The sequence below is a fragment of the Coffea arabica genome, chromosome 11e, assembly GCF_036785885.1.
Source record: "Coffea arabica cultivar ET-39 chromosome 11e, Coffea Arabica ET-39 HiFi, whole genome shotgun sequence".
Classification (NCBI taxonomy): Eukaryota; Viridiplantae; Streptophyta; class Magnoliopsida; order Gentianales; family Rubiaceae; genus Coffea; species Coffea arabica.
The window spans coordinates 24,939,277-24,961,400 of NC_092331.1; the positions used below are offsets into that span (position 1 = coordinate 24,939,277).

The following is a 22,124-nucleotide window of genomic DNA, read 5'->3' on the forward strand; positions in this document are numbered from 1 at the left end:
AGAGTTGCATCTTGAGGTTCATTTTGGTTCAAAGTTGTTTTGGTGATGCATTTTGTTGACAAATGAAGCACGGCACATCATGTAGGAAAGGAAACCAGAATTGCAGAAGTAATGAAGGCTTTAGTTCACGTTGCATGCATGAAATAAATTTCTGAATTTGCACTTTGACCCCCCAAGTCTCCCCTTGTTCTACTATGACCCACAAATTTGAGAAAGCTAATCAATTGGGTCCCTGTGATTTTTGCAGCAATGCATTATGGCCCAATTACATTCCAATGTCTTGCAATTAGGTTCTAAGGTGTTTGCATTTGAATCATTAATTGATCTTTATTATTTTTGGGACCTTTGAAGCTCTTTGATGATTCATTTTGACGTTGATTGTGATTGATTAGTGGTCGTTATTGGGTCCTAGAAATGCAAGTTTAAACCATTCATGGACTTTCATTCACTCTTGGATTCTTGAGATATGATGTTTGCTTGGATTTTAATTTTTACTTGGGGACCTTTGAGTTTTTAAATGCTTCAATTAGGTTCAAATGATTTGAGTAGTGCTTGCATTTGGGTTTTTAGTAGATGTTATGCTTGGGGATTGGATGATCATGCTTTTTGCCTTGGTCTTTAAGTAGTTTTGACTTCATTGAGTTGCAATTGAGGGAAAGTTTGATGTTTGGTGGATTCAAATGGTTTAGTTTATATCTTATCACTAAATTGGTGCATTAATCTTTTGTTTTTGGTGATTTTAGCCTAAGTTAGTCTTTTCTTGGGTGACTCTAGCCAAGTTGAGTTTGTTTACTTCCTTAGTATCACCAACGGGGAGGTATAATCTCTTTTACCCCTTTTGTTTCTCTCCTATGTGGACTAATGTGCTAATTGAAATTTGCATGTGTACTTGCTTTCCTAGCCTCTCCTTATTTCCTTTCAGTTATTTCATTTACTTTTGATTTTTATTAATGGGGTATGTGTACACCTCTGGCTTGTAATAGATAGGGCGTAGCAAGTAATTTGGTCCATTTTCCCTTTCCCTTTTGTTTTAGTTAGCAAATGTAATGGTTGCATGCCTATGTGTTTTATGTTAAATGCTTTATTAGGATTTTGCATCTAGTCGAGCATGCTAAATGCTATGTGCTATGTGTTTACGAGTATTTTGGCATGTCTACTTGCTTTCCTAGCCATGAATGAATGGAATGGATGAATGTACGTTTCCGCTAGTCCAACGCTGGTCGGAATTCATAGAATGGGCTAGTCCAACGCTAGACCCTTAGGGATTTCCCCTCATTAGCATATCATTTGCTTGTTCACCACATATCATGCATTTTTCTTAGTTTTATCACTTGGCATGCTCCTCGAACCCCCTTTCCCTTCACTTTAGGATTTTTGCATATCATGATAGTTGTAGGGTCCATTTGCTTGAGAGTCCCCTTCCGATAAGGGAAACGAGCGAGTGTGGCTACTCGATAGCCTTAGCACGCTAGTTTCGCCTTCTAATCAAAGGGAAAATCAAGTCACGATTTAGGTCTCCCCGTACCCGTCTTGCTTGCATTCCCTAGGCTCATGCATTCTCAATCCACTTTATCATCACACTTTCACTTTTGCCTCATTTGCACACATGCACCTTTTTATCACTTTCACTTGCACCTTTTTATCTTCACTTGCACACGAACATTTTATCTTCACTCGCACACGAGTACTTTCATCTACATTTGCACACCTTCACTCTTATCTTATTACTTTTATCGTTCTTCTCACTTCACAAACTCACACTTTCACATGGCATGCATTCCAATCATTTTTCACGTCATTTAGGTTTAAGTGTGACCTCTCCAAAAGGATCATTATTGGGCCTCACAATTAATGTGATTGGCACCACTCAACCTTTGGAGAGAAATTTCCCCCAATCCCCCTAGGTCTAGGTTTTTGCATTCATATAGACATATCCAACACGCGATACATACCTTGGGTAGAAAAATTAGGAAAAATTGGTTTAAGTCACGCAACTAGCCTTGGCTAGGTCGAAGGGGTGCCTTGGATTTTTATCCTTGCCTTCCCCTTCGTCAAATGTGACCCCCGAACCCTCTTTTGGTTACGTAGACCCAAAAAGTTCTTTAAAAGGGTTTATTTACTTTTTTCATTCAAAAACAAAAAAAATCATTTTTGGGTGACTTGGTACACCTTAACTCGATACCAAGTGGCGACTCCATTTTCATTAAAAAAACCCTTTTTGAACTTCACTTGGCCAAATCGTCGCATTCTTAAGTCCCATGGCCTTTTACTTTTCATTTCGCACACGTTCACATGTATATCACACACACACTCACATCACACCATCACCATCATTCAAAAAGTGGGGCGCGACACCTCCTATTGGTCCTTACTTGGTCCCACCAGACTAGTGCGTAGTCGGTGAACTCCACGGTGGCAACCTTAACCTTTTGTTCCTCACTGTAGTCGTAGCAGTCGAACACCATCTCGATACGGCCTTCCCACTCCAAGTAAGCTTCAGGGTCACTTTTGCCTTTGAATGCGGGGACTTGAATCTTAAGCCCCTTGAGTTCGTTCTTGGGCGGGTCCCTTGTAGACCTCTCGGTTCGCCCCTCATCCTCACTAGCGGAGTAGTCTTCGCCATTTGCCTCTTTGGTGTTGTGGTTACTCCGAGTGTGGGATCTAGAACGAGAGCCTCGTGTAAGACTCCTGGACAACTCGTCAAAACGAGTGTGTAACGTCTCCATTTGTTGTTCACTGATTCGCCTTAACTCATTCTTCATTGCGGCGAACAACAAGGAGTGATCGGTAGTTGCTTGTTGCTCCATGTCTCGCTTGATGCCCCTGCAAAGGTTAGTAACAAGCAAAGAAAGTGCAAATATAATCCTCACTTCACTCCCTGAGTGTATCTTTCTCTCTCGTGTATAGTGCTCAAGTCGCTCTATAAAACTTACCAAGTACCTTACCTGTTGGTTTAGGTAGTTGAGAAATGTTGCTCGAGTCCAACAATTTGTCACCAACTTTTCCCACAAGAGTAAACAAGAGTGAAGGATGCAAGTGGATGAAATTTTGTGAAGGAAAGGACGGTTTTGGAAGGCTTGGGGACGGTGGACAGATTTGGAATTAATGTCAAGAAAGGAAACTCCAAGAATCCTAAGATGTAGGAGTGGTTTCCAAAAGTGGATGAGAGAATATAGGAGAATATCCTAAAATGGAGGAGAAAATATAGAGAAGTGTCCAAGAGTTATCCAAGTTTGTTGGCTTAGTCTCCTAAACCAAAATGGAAAACAAGTTAGAGTTGGAAACTCCCTTGAGGATCTTTCTTAAGCAACTTCCTAATCCTTCTCCACAACAGATTCGGTTCCTCCTCTCTCTTACCCGCAAGCTTCCAGAAATTCACCTCTTAAACCCAACCCAAGGTCGGTTAGTCTTGCCCTAAAATCCCCCTCTCACAGCCGCACACTTCACAACTACACAAGCCGGATTTGGTAGCTCGATTTTCAACCGAATTGGCCTTCAAAAATTTCCAGATTTCTGCCTTCTCAAATCCTTCCCTAAGTTGGCTAACCTTCCTATAAAACTCCCTCTCTCACAGCCGCAACTTGCCCAAGCAATTCGGCTCTCTCTCTATTCCAAGAAACAAGCAATTCGGCCCTCTCTCCTACAAGACAGGTTTGGTTCTTGTTGCTCAAGCAATTCGGCTCCAATGGACTCCCAAGGTAAAGCAAGTATTGTTACTCAAGAATCTCCCAAGAAATTCACTCCTAAACCAAGGAAGCCTCGTATGGATGCAAGATCTTACAAAAAACTCTTTATACGAAGGGAAGTGCAAGTCTTCAAACCCCAAGATAATCAAGACCCTCAAGAAACCCAAAAGGTGACACAAGTGATCAAGATCCAAGGTGATTAAGATTTCCAAGAAGAGGTTGGCCAAAACTTTTGAATTCTTTTCTTTTCTCTTGCTGTAATTTTCTGGTTTGGGTTGGAACAAGAAGTAACAAGACAGGTTTGACAATAATGATACGGCTTCCTTCTTTGTTTCTTGTTGTCCGAAATTTTTTTTTTTCTCTTTTCCCTTGCGTTTCTGTTTTTTTTTTTTTGACTTAAAGACAACACAAGTTCTTGTCCGAATGAGTAAAAATCCCAGAAATAAGGTCAGCCCTCAACACGCAAGAACGCACCACCCAACTTCCTCAAACTAACAAGGTTCTCCAAGACTTTCAAGAATTTCAAGATAGCGGTCAAGAACTTCAAGAACCTTAGAAACCTTGTAGATTTTCTTCAAGATTCACCAACCCAACAAGTTTTTTTTTGTATCCCAAATCAGTTTAGGCCAGCTAAGCACACAACTTGGATAACAATAACTACTTGGACAGATTTGACAACAAAGAAAAACCCTAGCCGCGAAATTGGGAAACCCTAGCCGTTTTTTTTTTTTTTTTTGCAGATTCGGCTATGACCCAAAGCTGGCAGAATTAATGCAATTAAAAGCACCAAACCTGGTCAGATTAGGCTAGCAACAATAACGACCACTTTGGACAGAATTGGACTTCAAATCATGACAACACAACCGCGACAGAATTGAAGGAACAAACGACTCAAACAACAAGTGTCGAACAGATTTGGTGAACATAATACCGACCAGAATTGATGCAACCAAACGCAACTACACTACCAGAATTTTTGACAACAAAAGAAAGAAAACGGCACAACACAGCAACAAAGCTAACGAACAGAATTTTTTTTTTTTTGTTAATACGGCACAAACGGACAGATCTGGACTCGACTTCAACAACAAACAATGACCAGAATTTTTTTTTTTTGAGACAAGTGCAGCGGAAATAAGGAAAACTAAGACAAAACTACGGATATAACGGAAGATACCTCCACCAAAGCTCTGATACCAACTGATACGTTCCTCGATCAACTTGTTTCGAGACACGTAGCACGTTTGCCCAAGGATCTAGCGAGGTTGTCCAACGCTTGGATTGCGGGACCTAGAATCAAACGGACGACACGATTTGATTTAGGTGGTAGACGACACTCCGATGAAGGTGAATACTCCAGGGGAATAGGTCGGATGAACAATCGAGGACAGGACGCAAGATTGCTCAATAACCCTTGCCAAAGCAAGTTAAAGTGCTCGAACTCTCTTCTTAGAAGAAGTAACGAATTAAACCAATTTTATTGATAAAACGACTACCCTAAAACCTTACAAAGCAAGCCTATTTATAGGCCAAAGTGACTAAGAAAACCTAAGGAAACAATGGCAAAGAGTTCGGCCATCTTGGTGTCCAAGATGGGCCGGCCCAATGAGCTATGAAGACAAATTAATCCAATCTATCAAATATTAAGGCTAAGGCCCTATAGGGCCGGTCCTCTTGAAGGCCCACTTGAGTCTTCGTGGGCTTGGATCATGGTGCAAATGGCTTGATTGTCTCTCTCTAAGCCCTCAATATCTTTGTGAACTCCATGTTAGTCTTGGACGACTCGAACCAGGGCTTGGAGTGATTCTTTGAAGAGCTTGGCCCGTGCACGTGTGACTGGGCCCAATGGAACTCGGACTGGGTCATTGCGTGGGCCGAGACTCGTGCACACATCAGGACCCTTTAGCAGTTTTGGGAAATCTGTTGTATGTTGATGAAGAAACATCGGAATTAAGTTCTGTTTATTGTGTTTGAAACTAGATTCATAGAGCTACAAACCATGAAAATTTCGGACCCTAGTTCTGTCTGTGTGATTTATGGTGATTTTCCAAAGTTGACTGAAATTACATACCTGTTCTGTCTTTTACTGGATGAAGCAGTGACATGAGGTTCAAATTTGACTGACTTGTGGTATGAATCTTATAAATGTGTCTTCTGAGAAATTGTATCCCTTTGAGTCTATTTTTTAAAATGGTGGTGCGCAAAACTGAAAAATCCTGTTTTCCTAGAATTATTCTTACTTTCATTTTGCACCTTAAGTTTGGAGTTAGTAAATCATTGTAGGTATGATTTTTGGTAGAAGCGAAGGGTTTTTGGATCGTTCATGTCTTTAGGACCAACTACTACCTTTTCACTCCAAAACTATACTTTTGTGTTGCATTGGTTAGGCGTATGACTTGTAATTGAGTCTCAATTCTTTTGCCTTGGTGGTTTAGGACGTGTCGGTGATCCAAGTACTTCGGGAGGAAACGTTTGAAGTTGTTTGTTTGAACTGGTGAGGGTACCACTCCCCTAATTTGTTGCTTTTCTGGGCTATCTGTGACTTCTGTATACTCTGTATGAAACGAGGGTGTACTTTATCACACTCGTTTCTCTCATCTATTTATTCTGGTTCCTATATACTGTATAAGTTTGTATTTGTTCTCTGTATCTGTTATCTGTATCTGTTGATGTCGTTTAGAGGGTTGAGTCCAATGACCATTCTATGACCTTTGAGCTCAAAACCGGGGGCTAGTTACTCGAGTCGAGCCAGCAAGGGCCTGGTCGATTAGATAACGAACCACGGTAGTCCACTTCTAGGAAATCTTTGGGTATTGGAGACTCTGGATTTCCGGTATACTCGAATATTACCACTTCTGCTTCTGTTGAGGTGTTCGGGCCCGGTGAGGGGTTTGTTCGGTGGACGGAATTGGCGTTAAAGTGGTGCTCTACTGGATTGGTTTCTTTATTTGAAAGTTGACGGAGTGTCAACTACTATTTGATTAAGCTCTGGTGAAGAAAAGGGGAATTTGGCTCTTGAGAGCCACCTGTATCCTTTCTATTCGAAGTATTTGTTCATTTCCTTATCTGGTGTGTATATTTGACTACCTGTGCTTCTGGTACCTCATTGAGCGTAAGCTCACCCCGTTCTCGTTATTTTGTTTTCCTTACAGGGTTCAAAATGTTGAAACCATGATTTTGGAAGAGAGAGTTGAGCTAGTAGATGTATATCATCTTGTTAAGCTCCTTTGTAATAGAAAACCCTAATTGTATTTTGCTTAAGTATCACACTTTGATTTTGTAAATTTTTCATTGTATATATATAAGCGTGTGTTTGTGTATCTCAAGTGTATTTGTTTGAGATTGTAAGTCTCTGTGGCTATGGCGAACTTTTCCGGAACCCGTTGGTAAGATCAAGTGAGCGCGGCATTTGAGCATGGAAAGAAAAATTTTTGACGGAAAACCCTTGCAAAGAATCCAGCCGTATATCTGGCCAGTTCTTGGCCGGAATGGCAGGGAACGTTGAAAAAAAAAATTTGATGGGTCACTGCGTTGAATCCGGCAGGATTGTGACATGGCCACTTTTCGTTTCGTTTTCGTTTTGTTTTCCTTTTCATTGAATTGTGTAATTGAAGTCCCGTTTCACCATATGGTTTGGTAAATCATATTTTAGCTTAGTGGTCTTCATTTGTTGGTTTCTTGGGGTTCTATCGCGCGTTACGTAGGGTTTGCGAGTATTTTGACTCTGTAGTCCTGGCGAGAGTTGGGCAGGCAGTCCACCGAACCCTCTAGTTCGCCTTAGGGGGAGGTGGGGCTGTCACATTTGTGACCTGTTCAAATCATTATTTTTGGGCATCGCAATTAATGCGATTGGTATCAATTAAAGTTGGAAAAGACATATTGACCCCTTAATATCCTCCTTGGGTTAGGTTTTGCATCCATATAGTGACATCCAAATATGATAAATTTTTAGTTTAAAATAAGAAAATTTTTGACTAAATCATGCAACTAGCCTTGGCTAGGTTGAAAGGGTACCTTGGATTTTATCCTTGCCTTCCCTTTTCTCTGATTTTCGAAGACTTGGAGTCATTTAAAAGGGATTTTTCTACTTTTTCTTTAAAATTCATTTTAGGTGACTTGGTACACCTTAATTCAATACCAAGTGGTGACTCCGATTTTTTATTCAAAAACCCTTTTTAAACTATAATTTGGGCCACTTACTAAACCCATTTAGGCCTATTTCTTTATTCATTTTTCTAAAAAAAAACAAAATTCATTTTTTTCAAATCAAAAACTCATTTTCACTTAAAAATCCATTTTTATAAAATACTCTGTAATTTTTAAAAAAATGGGGTGCGACAGGTTTCACACTTAGACAATTATACGCAAGCCATATCCTATACACATCACTTGATTTACCCAGACTAATTCAAACCTAGGCTCTGATACCACCTGTGACGACCCCACCTCCCCCAAGGGCGTACCCCAGGGTTTAGCGGACTGCCTGCCCAACTCTCGCCAGGACTCACTCACTTACCTCAAATAAAATAAGTTACAACTTCAAGAGTACATGAAATAACAGTTCCCAAACTTGGAACGTACAATTACATTCATTTCTATCTCAAAAATTCATACAATCCCAAATATAACAAAAGATTTGAGTTCCAGATGAATTCAATCCTAATCGAGCACTAGCACAAGTACAATTGCCAAAAATTCAAAAAAAACTAGACTATGCTAGCCTGTACCAGCCTCACGCCCTCGCTCGTACCCCCTGTAAAGAAAACAAAGCTAATAGGATGAGCTAAAGTTCAGTGAGGTTCCAAAACATCATACAGGCCCATATAGCAAGCTGATTACTATTTATGTGAGACCTCGAAAAACTTTTTTATTTGCTAGGCGTTTATTTTAGGCTTTTGGGCTTAATTTCAGTGTTTTCCTTAATATGTGCATTTTCTGGGGATTTTTATGAGAACATATGAATTTGAAATCATTTTCTTGAAAAAAGTCAAGTTATGTGGTAATAGGGGTGTACAGTGGATGTGGGACCCACTAGGGCGATTGGTACAGTAAATGTGGTTTGGGAAAAATTTTATATACAGAGATTTTATTACCTTGTATTATGAGCTAATTAGAGGTTAGCTAGTTTAATTAAACATTACAAGACAAAGAAGTAGGATAAGTTTGAAGAGGCTACTTGTTGCCTTTCTATTGGAGGTTGGACTTTTGACCATTTACTTTACCTTTCTAATAAGCAATTTTGACCCAAAAATTCCTCATTTTCTCCTCATCTTGGCCGGCTATCTTTAGAGAGAAAAGAAAGAGAGCTCTTCAACTTTTGCTTCATTTCTTGCCCCAAATCTTGAAATCCAACCATTGATTCCCCAAATTCCTCCATAAAACTTGCTTGTTAGGTAGTATTGAAGTGTTTGGTGGTTTTGTTTAGAGGAGAAAGACTCTCATCTATCTTGTATCTTGTGTTCATAAGGTGAGTGGTTAAGGAATTGTTTCTTTGTTGGTTATGATGTGAAATTAGTAGGTGGTAGTGCTTAAAGATGCAATTTTGTGGATTATTTCATGACTTATGGTTGAGTTGGCTACTTTTTCTATTTATTGGGAATTTTTCTGTTTTATATAGTTGATTATAGTTGGCTAAGGTATGATAGCCTTATATTGAATAATTTAGAGCCTCTATGTCTTAATGGTGGTCAATTGCGGAAAATTTCCGCTTTTGTAAGAGATTTCAGTTTTAGGGTTATGAAATTTGGGGCTTTTCTATGCATGGCTTTTATACTAGCAATTGATGTATACTTGAGCGTATTGGGACTTAAATGAGGTGAATGGACTAGCCTATGACATAGGTGTATTTGTATGAGTTGGGTGTTGTTGGTTAGGTTGGCAATGTGAAGAAATTATGGGGAAGTGCCACCCAATTGGTTAGAAATGTGGGTGGTTTTAAATTGAGAGGGATTTGAAGAGAATGAAAGAATCTTGGAGTTGTTGACGTTTCACATTTTTATCACCCCGTTTTACTTTTGGGTATTTTATACTAGTAATTTCATGTTGCTATGTTGACTCGTGATTGAGTCTCAAACATGCTTTTCTTGCTTGTTTAGGTCGTACAGGTGATCCGGGGCCTACGTCTGACGTAAACTTGTGAATTGCTGGATTGCTTCGGTGAGTGTATCATTAGATGGTTGTTTATACTTGTGAAGTGACTTGAACGACTTGAATGGGGCGAGAGTGTACTTTATCGCTCTCGATTCCCTATTTGTATTATTGTTACTGTTTGACAGTGAAATGGTATATGTGCATGATTTGATGTCTGTTAGGGCTATGCCAGATTATTACTGTGATATCTGAGCTCATCTCCTTAGGTCGTTATTCGAGTCGAGCCGGCTAGGGTTTGGGCGAATCGATAATGAACCTTTGGGTCACTGATAGTCGAGTGGAGTGTTAACTCCTCGACCATTTGGTATACTCGAGTAGTACCTCTTGTAACTGAAAGGTGTTCGGGCCAGGTAAGGGGGTGAACGGTGGAAGGAAATGGTGTAAAGAGAAGTCTACGATCTTGTTTTATCATCGACGGTTGACGGAGTGTCAACGGGTGTGATCAAGCACGGCAAATGGAAAACGGCCCCTGAGGGCCGACCGTATCCTTTTATATGTGATTATTATCAGTGAAGGCATTTGTGTGCTCGTTGGCCATGCATATTGTATATGTGAGTTTGGTACCTCACGAGCGTAAGCTCACCCCCGTCGTTTTGTTTTCCTTACAAGGTCACTTTTGGAACCAAGTTCTTGAGAAAACGAGTTGAGCTAGTTAGGCTTTGTTTTTGAATCGCTCCTCGAAGATTTGGAAAACCCTAACTGTAATCGAATTCAAGTATCTTTTGAGTTGTATCGTGTAAATGTGGGATTATTAATCGTGGCTACTCATGTGTATATGACATGGTTATGTTGTATCATGTATATATGAAGTTGTTGATTAACTGCTGCATGGGTTTGACATGTTATGGATCGAGTATGGAATTTGAACGAAGGAAGAAGAGGATTTGTGCGAGGTTACTGTTCGTAATCCGGCCAAATTATGGCCGGATACAAGGCCGGATATGCAGGGCAAGGGAAAAAAAATTGGGGTTTTGGCCTCTGGCCGCAATCCGGCCAGTTTCCGGCCGGATTGGCAGGGGATTTCGAATCCCTTTGGAGTTGGCCATTGCCTCATATCCGGCCAAGAATCCGGCCATATTCCGGCTGGATAGCGGCGTGGCCGGTACTGTTCATCGACGGCAAATTTTCGTTTTCCGTTTTATTGTCCGATGTGAGTGCTCGAGTGCTATACGTTCATTCGTAGTATTACTTTTGGAAGAAGAACGACTGGATATGGGTTTAACGCCCATTTTATTTAATTTTCTACCGTGAGTTAAGTGCGTTTTGTATGTTTCCGTTCCATAGTCCTGGCGAGGGATGGGCAGGCTGTCCGTTGAACCCTTGGGTTCGCCTTAGGGGAAAATGGGGCCGTCACAGTTGGTATCAGAGCCCAGGTTGGAGTTAATCTGGGCAAACTAGGACTTGCTTTGGAGATTTAGTGAGATTTGGTGAATATTGTGCTAGAAAAAAACGCTTTAGTTCTCTGGTATTATTTGAGTGATCACTCATGACTTTCTTATAGGTATGGACGGAGCTAGTGGGAGCGGAGGTGAGCCGCCGCAAAGACGATATCGTGTCATCGACTATCAGGAGAGACCTGGAGGTCCGATTCGGCTATGGTATACCTTTAGCCGCACTCGACGTTGTAACCGTTGTCAGAGGCACTCCTACGCCGATCATGTGGTCGTGGCGGTGCTTCAGGAGAGGAGGAAGCCTCGACACGCGGCTGCCCAGGATCACGCTGAGATCCTTAGACTGAGGGGCGTCCTTCGGATGCAAGCCGATCGAATTGCGGAGCTCCGAGACGATTTAGTCATGGAGCAAGAGCGAGAATGCCCTTCGAGAGCAGTTGCCGGTAGTGGAGGCTCCGGGTGTTGGGGCACCTGGAGAAGGGGTCATGCCCAGTCCTAGTCACAGGGGTGAATCCATAGGCTCAGTTGGGAACTAGGTTAATGTTCCTTGAGCCGTGCTTTGACTTTGAGTGTAGGGGACCTGGGAAGATAGGTCGTTGGCAGTTGTCTTGCCTTTTCCTGGGGGTATAGTGGCTATGGAAATCCCGTTTTGTTTAAAGGGATCTTTGGTACCTGTTCGATTGACTTACCGTATGACTGTTATGTGTGACTGAATTATTGTATGACTGCTCTGTGTTATGTGAATATATGTTCTATGTGTTTATCCTTTATGTATTGTCTGTGCTTATTATCTGTGAAGGGTTAATTGCTTTTCTAATTTTACAATTGTGCCTCGACCCTAGATTGACCTAGATTGAAGGAAGGCACTCGTAATGGCCGAGGCCGTGGACGTGGGGGTAGGCAGGCCATGACTGAACGGGGTACCGGGACCGCCATGCCCGAACCAAATCCTGAACCCCAGATTGACCCCAATATTCAGGTAGCCACTGCTATCCAGCGGATGACCGATCTTCTAGCCCAGGTGGAGCAACAACAGGGCCCCAACCCTAATCCACCAGTTGGCAACCCCGGAAACCCTGGAAATCATGTCGAGAGCTAAGATCGAGCTCTCGAACGGTTCCAAAAATTTTCTCCACCCAAGTTTCTGGGAGGGCCCGATCCGGACGTGGCCGAACAATGGCTGGAAAAGATGATAGATATTTTTGCTGCCCTACGCTACTCGGAGGAAAGGCAGGTTACCTTTGCGGTCTTTCAATTAGAAGGGGCCGCTCGCTCTTGGTGGAATATTATTCGGATGAAGTGGGAGCGAGAACAGACGCCCAGGACATGGGTGAATTTTGTAAGGGAATTTAATGCCAAATATTTTCCGCCTTTGGTCCAAGAGAAAAAGGAAGACGAATTTATTCGCCTACGTTAAGGCACTCAGTCGGTGGCCGAATATGAGAGCCAATTTACACGCCTGTCCAAGTTCGCCCCTGAGCTCATCCTGACAGAGCAAAGGAGGGTGAGACGTTTTCTTCAGGGGCTCAACGTAGAAATTCAAAAGGACCTAGCTGTGGCTCAAATTACCACCTTCAGTGATGCAGTTGAGAAAGCCTTACGAGCCGAAAACGCAAGGCTTCAAATAAGGAAATTTCAAAATAGAAAACGTGGAGCTTCTGGGAGTAGTTTAACCCAAGGGGATAAGGGTACTCCTCCCAAATTTGGTTGGGGAGCGGGAGGAGGGCGTTTATCTGGTATGGCAAGAGGTATTCCACCCCGAGGTGGCCAAACAGGACGAGGCCAGCAGAGGAGCGCCTCGCAAGGGAGTTTAGCCACCGTATCTCGTAGTTCGTGTAGCTTCTGTAGGAAACCAAACCACACGGAGGATGACTGTTGGAGGAAGCAGAACAAGTGCTTACGCTGCGGGAGTGCGGAGCACCAGCTCGTTAGTTGTCCGGTTCAGTCACGAGAAGCGAGAGGAATTACTCAGTCGTCGAAGGCTACCTCAGGGCAACCACGGGTAGAGGGAGCCAAACTGAAGGTGCCTGCTCGAGTATACTCCATCGAGCAACGTCCAGTTCCCGACTCGGCAGAGGTGGTGGAAGGTACGATCCCTGTCTTCCACTGCCTAGCTAGAATTTTGATAGATCCTGGTGCCACACATTCCTTTATTAACCCTGAGTTTATGTGTGGCATTGATATAAACCCTGTCACTCTCTCCTATGAGTTGGAAGTTAGTACTCCTACGAGGGACCAATGTTTGACTTCTAGCAAAATGTATACAAATTGCGAAATCTGGATCGGAGAGAGGAAGTTATTGGGGAACTTGATAAGTTTGGCCATTAAGGGGTACGACGTGATATTAGGCATGGATTGGTTGGCTCGATATGAAGCCCAACTAGACTGTAAGAGAAAAATAGTAGAATTTCGTATCCCGGGGGAGGCAACTTTGAGGTTAGATGTGAGGGGTAGTCTAGCCTCATCTGCTATGATTTCGGGTATTCGGGCTAGGAAACTACTGAGTAGAAGGGCACAAGGGTTCCTAGCTTTTCTCATTAACACTCCTACCGACAAACTGAAAATAGAAGATGTTCCGGTGGTGAGTGAATATCCTGACGTATTTCCCGATGAATTAGTGAACCTACCTCCGGAAAGAGAAATTGAGTTTGAAATTAACCTTTTACCGGGGGTTTCTCCTATCTCCAAGACTCCCTACCGAATGGCACCTGCTGAACTCAAAGAGTTGAAGTGGCAGTTGCAAGACCTTCTAGAGCGGGGGTTTATCCACGAAAGTGGTTCACCTTGGGGGGCACCCGTTCTCTTTGTTAAAAAGAAGGACGGAACCTTAAGACTGTGTATTGATTATCGAGGGCTGAACAATGTGACTGTTAAAAATAAGTACCCCCTTCCACACATTGATGAGTTATTTGATCAGCTACAGGGTACGGTAGTCTTTTCAAAGCTAGACCTCCGACAGGGATACTATCAATTGTTGATTAGGAAGGAAGATGTGCATAAGACTGCCTTCAATTCTCGGTATGGGCATTACGAGTTCGCCGTGATGCCTTTTGGACTGACCAATGCCCCTGCCGCTTTTATGGACCTTATGCATCGAATTTTCAAACCCTATCTGGACCGATTTGTTGTTGTCTTCATCGATGACATTTTGGTTTATTCAAAAACCCGTGAGGAGCATGTGCAACATTTGAAGGAGGTCTTACAAACTCTGAGGGAGCACCAGTTGTACGCCAAATTCAGTAAGTGCGAGTTTTGGTTAGAAAGGGTTTCTTTCCTAGGGCACGTGATTTCAAAAGAAGGAATTGCTGTAGACCCGGCCAAGGTGGAAGCGGTGACTGAGTGGAAAAGACCCGATAATCCTACTGAAATTCGGAGTTTTCTAGGGTTGGCAGGTTATTACCGGCGATTTATTCAAGATTTTTCGAAACTTGCCAATCCTTTAACTGATTTGACAAAGAAGGGTGGTCGATTCTATGGAGTGAAAGGTGTGAAAATAGCTTTCAAGAGTTGAAGCGCAGATTGACCATGGCCCCTATCCTGGCCTTGCCTAATGGTAAGGACAGTTTTACTGTGTACACCGATGCCTCTAGAGAGGGTTTGGGGTGCGTATTAATGCAACACCAGAATGTGATAGCTTTTGCTTCTAGGAAACTGAAAACCCACGAGCAAAACTACCCTACTCATGACTTAGAGCTAGTCGCAGTTGTCTTCGCTCTGAAAAAGTGGAGACACTACCTGTACGGGGTGACCTTTGAGGTCTATTCCGATCATAAGAACCTTAAATATCTCTTCTCCCAGAAGGAGTTGAACATGAGACAACGTCGGTGGATGGAATTCTTAGAAGATTATGATTGTACTATTAACTACCATCCGGGTAAGGCTAATGTTGTAGCTGATGCCCTAAGTCGGAAGACTCAGATTTCTAGATTAATGGTGAAAGAGTGGGAACTGTTGCGAACTGTTGGGGAGTGGAATCCAAAATTTGAACATAGGAGAGTAACTTTTGGGAATATTTGTGTGACATCCACACTACTGGATCGAATTAAAGAGGCTCAAACGGAGGATCCGATGGTTCAGAAGTGGGTAGAAAAGATGAAGAAAGGAGAAATTCCGGATTTCAACCTAAGCCCTGAGGGAATTTTGAGATTTGGAAATCGGGTTGTGGTGCCTGTGGATGAGAATTTGAGAAAAGAAATTTTGGAGGAAGCCCGTCGATCCAAATATACAATCCATCCAGGTAGTAATAAGATGTATCAAGATTTACGACAGTTGTACTGGTGGGACAAGATGAAAAGGGATATAGCTCAGTACGTACAAACCTGTCTAGTATGCCAGCAGGTTAAGGCCGAACACCAAAAACCCTCGGGACTACTACAGCCGCTAGAGATACCCGAATGGAAATGGGAGCATATCACCATGGATTTCGTTTCTGGACTACCTAGAACCCAAAAGGGACATGATGCCGTTTGGGTAATCGTTGATCGGTTAACCAAGTCGGCCTATTTCTTACCTGTGAATATGAAGTATTCCATGGACAAATTAGCTCGAGTGTATGTGGGGGGAGGTTGTGAGATTACATGGTGTGCCCGTGAGTATAGTTTCCGACCGAGACCCTCGTTTCGTGTCTAGGTTTTGGCAAAAGTTTCAGGAGACTTTGGGGACGAAACTGAATTTGAGCACCACTTATCATCCTCAGACGGATGGACAGTCGGAGCGGACGATTCAGACCCTTGAGGATATGTTACGAACTTGTATCCTAGATTTCGGGGGTAATTGGGGTCAGCATATGACTTTAGTGGAGTTCGCCTACAATAAAAGCTATCATTCGTCGATCCAAATGGCACCATATGAAGCTCTTGATGGGCGAAAGTGCCGTTCACCGATATACTGGGATGAGGAAGAAAAAAAGAAGATTCTAGACCCTACTATCATTCCTTGGATGGAGGATGCCCAAGAGAAGATCAAGTTAATCCGTTAAAGACTCCAGACAGCTCAAAGTCGCCAGAAGAGTTACGCAGATAACCGAAGGAAAGATCTGGAATTTGAAGTCGGAGACCATGTCTTCCTTAAGATTACCCCGTTGCAGAGTGTTACTGCTGGCAGAGGAAAGAAGCTTCAACCTAGATTCGTAGGACCCTTCCCGATTCTTCAACGAGTTGGAAAAGTAGCATACAGACTCGAGTTGCCACCAAGCTTGTCATGAATTCACGATGTATTCCATGTGTCAATGCTCAAAAAGTACTACTATGACGGCCCCACCTCCCCCTAGGGCGTACCCCATGGTTCGGCGGGTCGCCTGCCCAGCTCTCGCCAGGACTCAGTCGATCACTTCAGTTCTCAATTAAAATCGGAATAAAACCACAAGAATAAATAGGCAACTATCCAAAACTTAAAGCGGAACTTATATACATTGCCATCCCAAAAGAGAGTATAAACATCGAATATACAAAGGTTCTCAATCCTTCATACGTCCAGCCCGTGCCAAGCACTAGGGCGAGAACCATTACAACAGAACTAAACTGGCTAGTCTATGCTTTCATCCTGCTCGCCGTCCCCTGTTAAGGAAAACAAAACTAAAGGGATGAGCTTGAAAGCTCAGTGAGGTTCCGAACACATATACAAGTAATAAACCCAATACATTAACCCATAATTCAAGAAAACATTTACAATACAAAGCGATAAACACATTCATTAAAAGGATACGTTCGTTCATTCGTTCGTTCGTTCGTTTTCCTGTCATTCCCCTTTCCTTCATTCATTTGAAAATACATTTTTCGTTTATACATAAAACCCTCATTCGTTCGTTCGTTCGTTCATTTCATTCATCCTCTCCTGGACATTGGCCAGGCTCCACCAACCTTCAAGGAAATACTCGAGTATACCAAACGTTCACCCAGGTCACCATATCGCCCGATCGAGTCCGCTTCTGGCTCGAGTCCGCTTCTGGCTCGAGTCGATCGGTAACAAGGGGCAGTGGCCAGTTCAGCCAAAAGGCTTACATTCATGCACAAGTAGCATTTCAATCGTTCAATTATTGAAAAGTTCACAATCATTTAGGCTGAGTGCGATAAAGTACACACTCGCCTAGAAAACTCGTTTTGGCTAATCATTGAAAGCGTTTAACATGTTATCAGTCATATATACAAGCCATATAATCAAGAAACATAACAAACAAGGAACACTCACCTATACAAGCAAAATAAGGTCCAATTCCTCAATCACCAATGAAACCTAAAATTAAGCAAGAGAACATATTACAAGTTATCTAGTAAATCAACTAGGTAAAAGTAAAGGAAGTCCGACTAATTACTAGTAGGACGTATAAAGATGATTCTTAAGTGAAAAGAGGGTATTTGAATCTGTGGTCGGAAATAATTAGGGTTTCGTAATCCAAGCGAGAAACCAAATTCAAAAGGGTTATAAAATTTTCCAATGGAAATCCTTGAACTAACGACAAGTCGGAATCCAACTAGATAGGCTAAGAAATACAGTTTTCGGAATCGTTTATATGGTTCAAAATCATCTCATATTCAAGTAGATATTATAGACTAAATGCCTTAATGAAATTCATGTAAAAGGGAGGACAAAATACCCAAGAAAAACCCTAAACCACTCCTCTTTATTTGGGTAAGAGTAAGTAAATATTTGGAGTTTCCAATTGAAGAAGGATCATGTTTTAAGATGGAAAAACAGTCATAGGATTTGCCAATCGAAAATATATAAGTTCAAATAGAAACTTAGCTCTTAAGCGAAAATTTGGGCAGCACGCCCTTTGTGTTTACCTATTTTTCAGCCATTTATGGCTTCATTATTTTTCCTCAACCAATCCCAAAGTCATACATATCATAGATTCAAGTCAATAGCCGTTCCATAGGCTCAAAACAATATAAGAACAAGAATTAAACTAATAACAAGTGCGGAAATGCAATCTAGCAAAAGACAGATTTGACGTGTGGTTACGGAAAGAACACGTCTGAGGCTACGCTTATCAGATTGGGATGAATCTTATGCCATTTCGAAGCTAAGACACAGGGCTACAATTTTTATGAAGATCACTTAATCCAGTTTCCAATGCAACCTAGTAAAATTCCCAATTTACAGAACCAAAATCCAACTAGTCGGCTAATTAACCGCACTACCTTTAAATGGCTATATCTCAGGTTACCAAGGTCCATTTAAGGTGTTATTGGAGGCGTTTAAAAGATAAGACAGAACACTAAAACTTTCATGTTTTGGCCATTGTCTAAATCAGTACGTATCATAGTGAACAAACATGATTAACTGGATGAATTGTCGAACACGGGTCACTGGAATGCATCCTAGGGCAGCGAGAGTATTTTGCCTTTTTCTCAGTCTACGTTACTCCGATTGGGCTGAAATTTTTTAGGTACCTATAAAATAACATTCTATACAACTTTCATGTTTTATTCCAAGCCTAATTCGGCCTCTATCTATGAGTACTAAAACCGGGCAGAACTGAACTGAAATTTTCCAGAAATCTGGGATTCTTGCAATCAATTGCTAATTTCCTTATTTTTGGCTTGCTTCACTACCTTAACTTCCCATATCAGATTATAAACATCAAAGCCCCAATTTTTAAGCACTAGAAAAATTATAGGAAAGCTGTAAAAATTCCAATAAAAATGGAAAATCATGATCCAAGCCTCTATTTCACCACATACATCAATAATTCAACCATATGTGACATATTTAGCAACTAATCGCGAATTTAATCGGAGAGTCAAGGTTCTAGCATGTATACCTTTCCAAGGAGACTAGAAACAAGTGTTTAAGGCCTTTGTTCCTCAAGAAAATTACACCGGTAGGTAGCCCTTGTGCTAGATAACAACTTAATCGGAGTAGATTTGCGCGAATAGAAGAAACTTTTCAAGATTTAGAGAAGAACAAGATGAACTCTCTTTGTCTTTCTCTCTCTCTCTTGTCTCGGCTATGGAGCAGAAAAAATGAAGAAGAAAGGCTGTTCTTAGGGAGTTAAGAAGACAAGAGATTAGGATTAATCTAAGCCACAAGTTTGGCCAACACTTGGCTTAATTACAACCACAAAAATTTCTCTTTCTTCTCCTTGCATTTTGGCCACATATTTTGGTCAAGAGATAACCATGAGAGGGAAGATATTTTGCTCAATTAGTGATAAGCTTGTATGGCAAGAAAGTGGTGATCAAGTGGTGGTTAAATTGGTAGTACACGGTACGCGTCGGTTCGAGCCGTTTTTCCTTAAATCACACGTATTAGGGTTTTTTTTTTCTTTTCACTAACTTTTTATCATTGCTTCTAATCACATATTATTTCTCACTTAAAAGTCACTCTTAAGCACCAAATTTGATCCGTACTCTGTACCGGATAATTACACTGCGGATACACGAAAATTCTTATTTCACCTTGAATTGAAAACGAATAGGAAAACCCTAATTTCCTATGACTTTTGGCACTTTTCTAGGGTGATTTAGCCGTAGGATGGTATGAATAATAATTACCAAATAATTTTCAAATAAAAGGGAATTTGAGAAAATATAAGGAATTTGCAAGTCCTCACAACTACCCCGATCCAACTCACATTGTGCAACCGGAGGAGATTGAAATTGATGAAGCCCTTACCTACGAGGAGAGACTTGTGCGAGTACTTGATAGGAAAGTTAAGGAGCTGAGGAATAAACAAATTCCACTGGTGAAAATTCTATGGAAGAACCACGAGGTCGAAGAGGCGACCTGGGAGGTGGAGAAGGAGATGAAAATGAAATACCCAGGACTGTTTAATGACTCAGGTGAAAATTTCGAGGACGAAATTCTTTAAGTGGGAGAGAGTGTGAGACCCCGAAATTTTTTTTTATTTGCTAGGCATTTATTTTAGGCTTTTGGGCTTAATTTCAGTGTTTTCCTTAATATGTACATTTTCGTATCAATGTAGCGAGCATAAGAAGTCAAGAAAATGAGCAATAACATTTCATATAGCCAATCATTAAGTATTCAACATGTCAAGTAAAAGGATACAGTCACTTTTGCAAACTAGCTCCGCCATGGCCTTACCAAGTAGTAGTTGACACTCCGTCAACTTTCAAGTAGAGTAACCAGTCCAATAGTACACCACTTAACTCCAATCTCCGTCCACCAATCAAACCCCTTACGGGGTCGGAACTCCAAGATAAACACTAGTGGTAATACTTGAGCATACCAATTAGTCGAGGAGATAACACTCCACTCGACAAAACTAGAGACCCAGGGTTCGTTTTCTAATCGACCAGACCCTTGTCGGCTCAACTCGATTCACTAGCCATAGGGTTTCTGGAATTCCAGATAGTATTCAAGTCATATAAATGTATATCAAGTCAATTGCAACCAATGAACAAGAATATATCACATTAGGGCAAGTGCGATAAAGTACGCCCTTGCCCGACCAAATCAATCAAATATTATCCGATCATATTGGTTAAACATTTAAATCAAGTATCAAGTTCAATCATGCACTTGAAGGCACTCACCAATGACTTATGGCTTTTCAAAACCATGTTCAGGTGCAACTCCCTAGTTGGGGTCCAAATCTGCGATAAAATGCCATTTAACGGTTTAAAATCAATTAGGGTTCAAACTATAGGAATTTCACTTAAAGAAAATCAAGTAAATGAAACCCATTTAAGTAGTATTCATTTTACTTATCAAACCCTAGAAAACCTATGCTCGCTCTTTTGGTTTTGATAAGGAAGCGATTAAAACTTTTAAATTCGCAACTTGATCTAAAAGATGAGGAAAACGTATTTATAGCGGTCGCTACTTTCGCCTTTTGAAGTGTACGAGCTTTGGCCAAATTTCAGCTTATATACCTCCACTAAAGGAAACTTGAATACCCTAGACAACCGAAGTCCAACTCATCCCCGAATCACCGCTCAAGTTCCAAGTTCACTTATTTATCCCTCGAATGAAAATTTGGGTAGCATACCCTTTGTATTTGTCCAATTTTCCAGCCATTTAAGGCTTCATGTTTTTCCTCAAATCAACCCAATTCAAATACTATCAATAAACATATCAAGATAGCTCTTCATCTAGGCTACAAACCATCCAAATATAAGTCATTTCTAGCAAATAATCAACAATTATCAAAGCTGGAATTTTCTTATCAAAGCTGGAAATTCATCTTTTAATGCTAAAATGTCACAATCATGCCATTAATCACCTCACAAATTCCATATCCAAGTTCAATACAACCTTTGCTAGTTAAACAACATAATCAAAGCTGAAAAATATAAAACCCTAGCTGAAATTTTCACCAAACAACCCAAAACTAGAAAATCATCCATCATATTCCAAGATTCTAAGCTTCTATAGCATATTTAGCAAGATTAAGAAAGATAAAAGGAAGTTTTAGACTTATACCTTACAAAACCTTCTTTATAAAGTGAGGAACCAAGCTATTTCTTCCAAAACTTTCACCACACCAAGCTTCCTAAGCACCAAGGTGAAGGTATAATAGGTTTAGTTTTTGTGATTCAACTCAAACAAGGCTAAAATCAAGGTTGGAAATTGAAAGTTTTCTTCCCTCTTTTTCCTCTCTTGCTCTCGGCCACCAAGTAGAAATAATGAGGAAGATGAGCCAAAATGGAAGATAAGAAGGCAAGAAATTGGCTTAGTCAACCATCTTTAGATTGCCAACACTTGGCACCACAAGATGGCTTCTTATTTTTTTTTCTTTTCTCCCCTTTCTTTAGTCAAGAATTTTGGCTGCTTTAGGGGATATTTTAGGGCTGATTAGCTCAAATAAAAACAAGAGGATTAGGGCAAGAAAGTAGTGGTCAAATGGTGTATTCGATCGGTAGCAAACGGTGCACGTCGGTTCAAGCCTATTTTTCTTAACTCTCGCGTACTTGTGTTTTAACTTATGATTCAC

General features: G+C 41.2%; 1 protein-coding gene across 1 annotated transcript; it reads left to right on the forward strand.

The window, feature by feature from the left end:
- The first annotated feature begins 12,161 nt into the window (after positions 1-12,161).
- Positions 12,162-16,205, forward strand: LOC140021242 (uncharacterized). Its single transcript, XM_072072008.1, has 4 exons — positions 12,162-12,314; positions 12,750-14,267; positions 15,107-15,565; positions 15,771-16,205. Exons 1-4 carry the CDS (start codon positions 12,162-12,164, stop codon positions 16,203-16,205), a joined length of 2,565 nt encoding a protein of 854 aa, XP_071928109.1.
- The last annotated feature ends 5,919 nt before the right edge of the window (positions 16,206-22,124 follow it).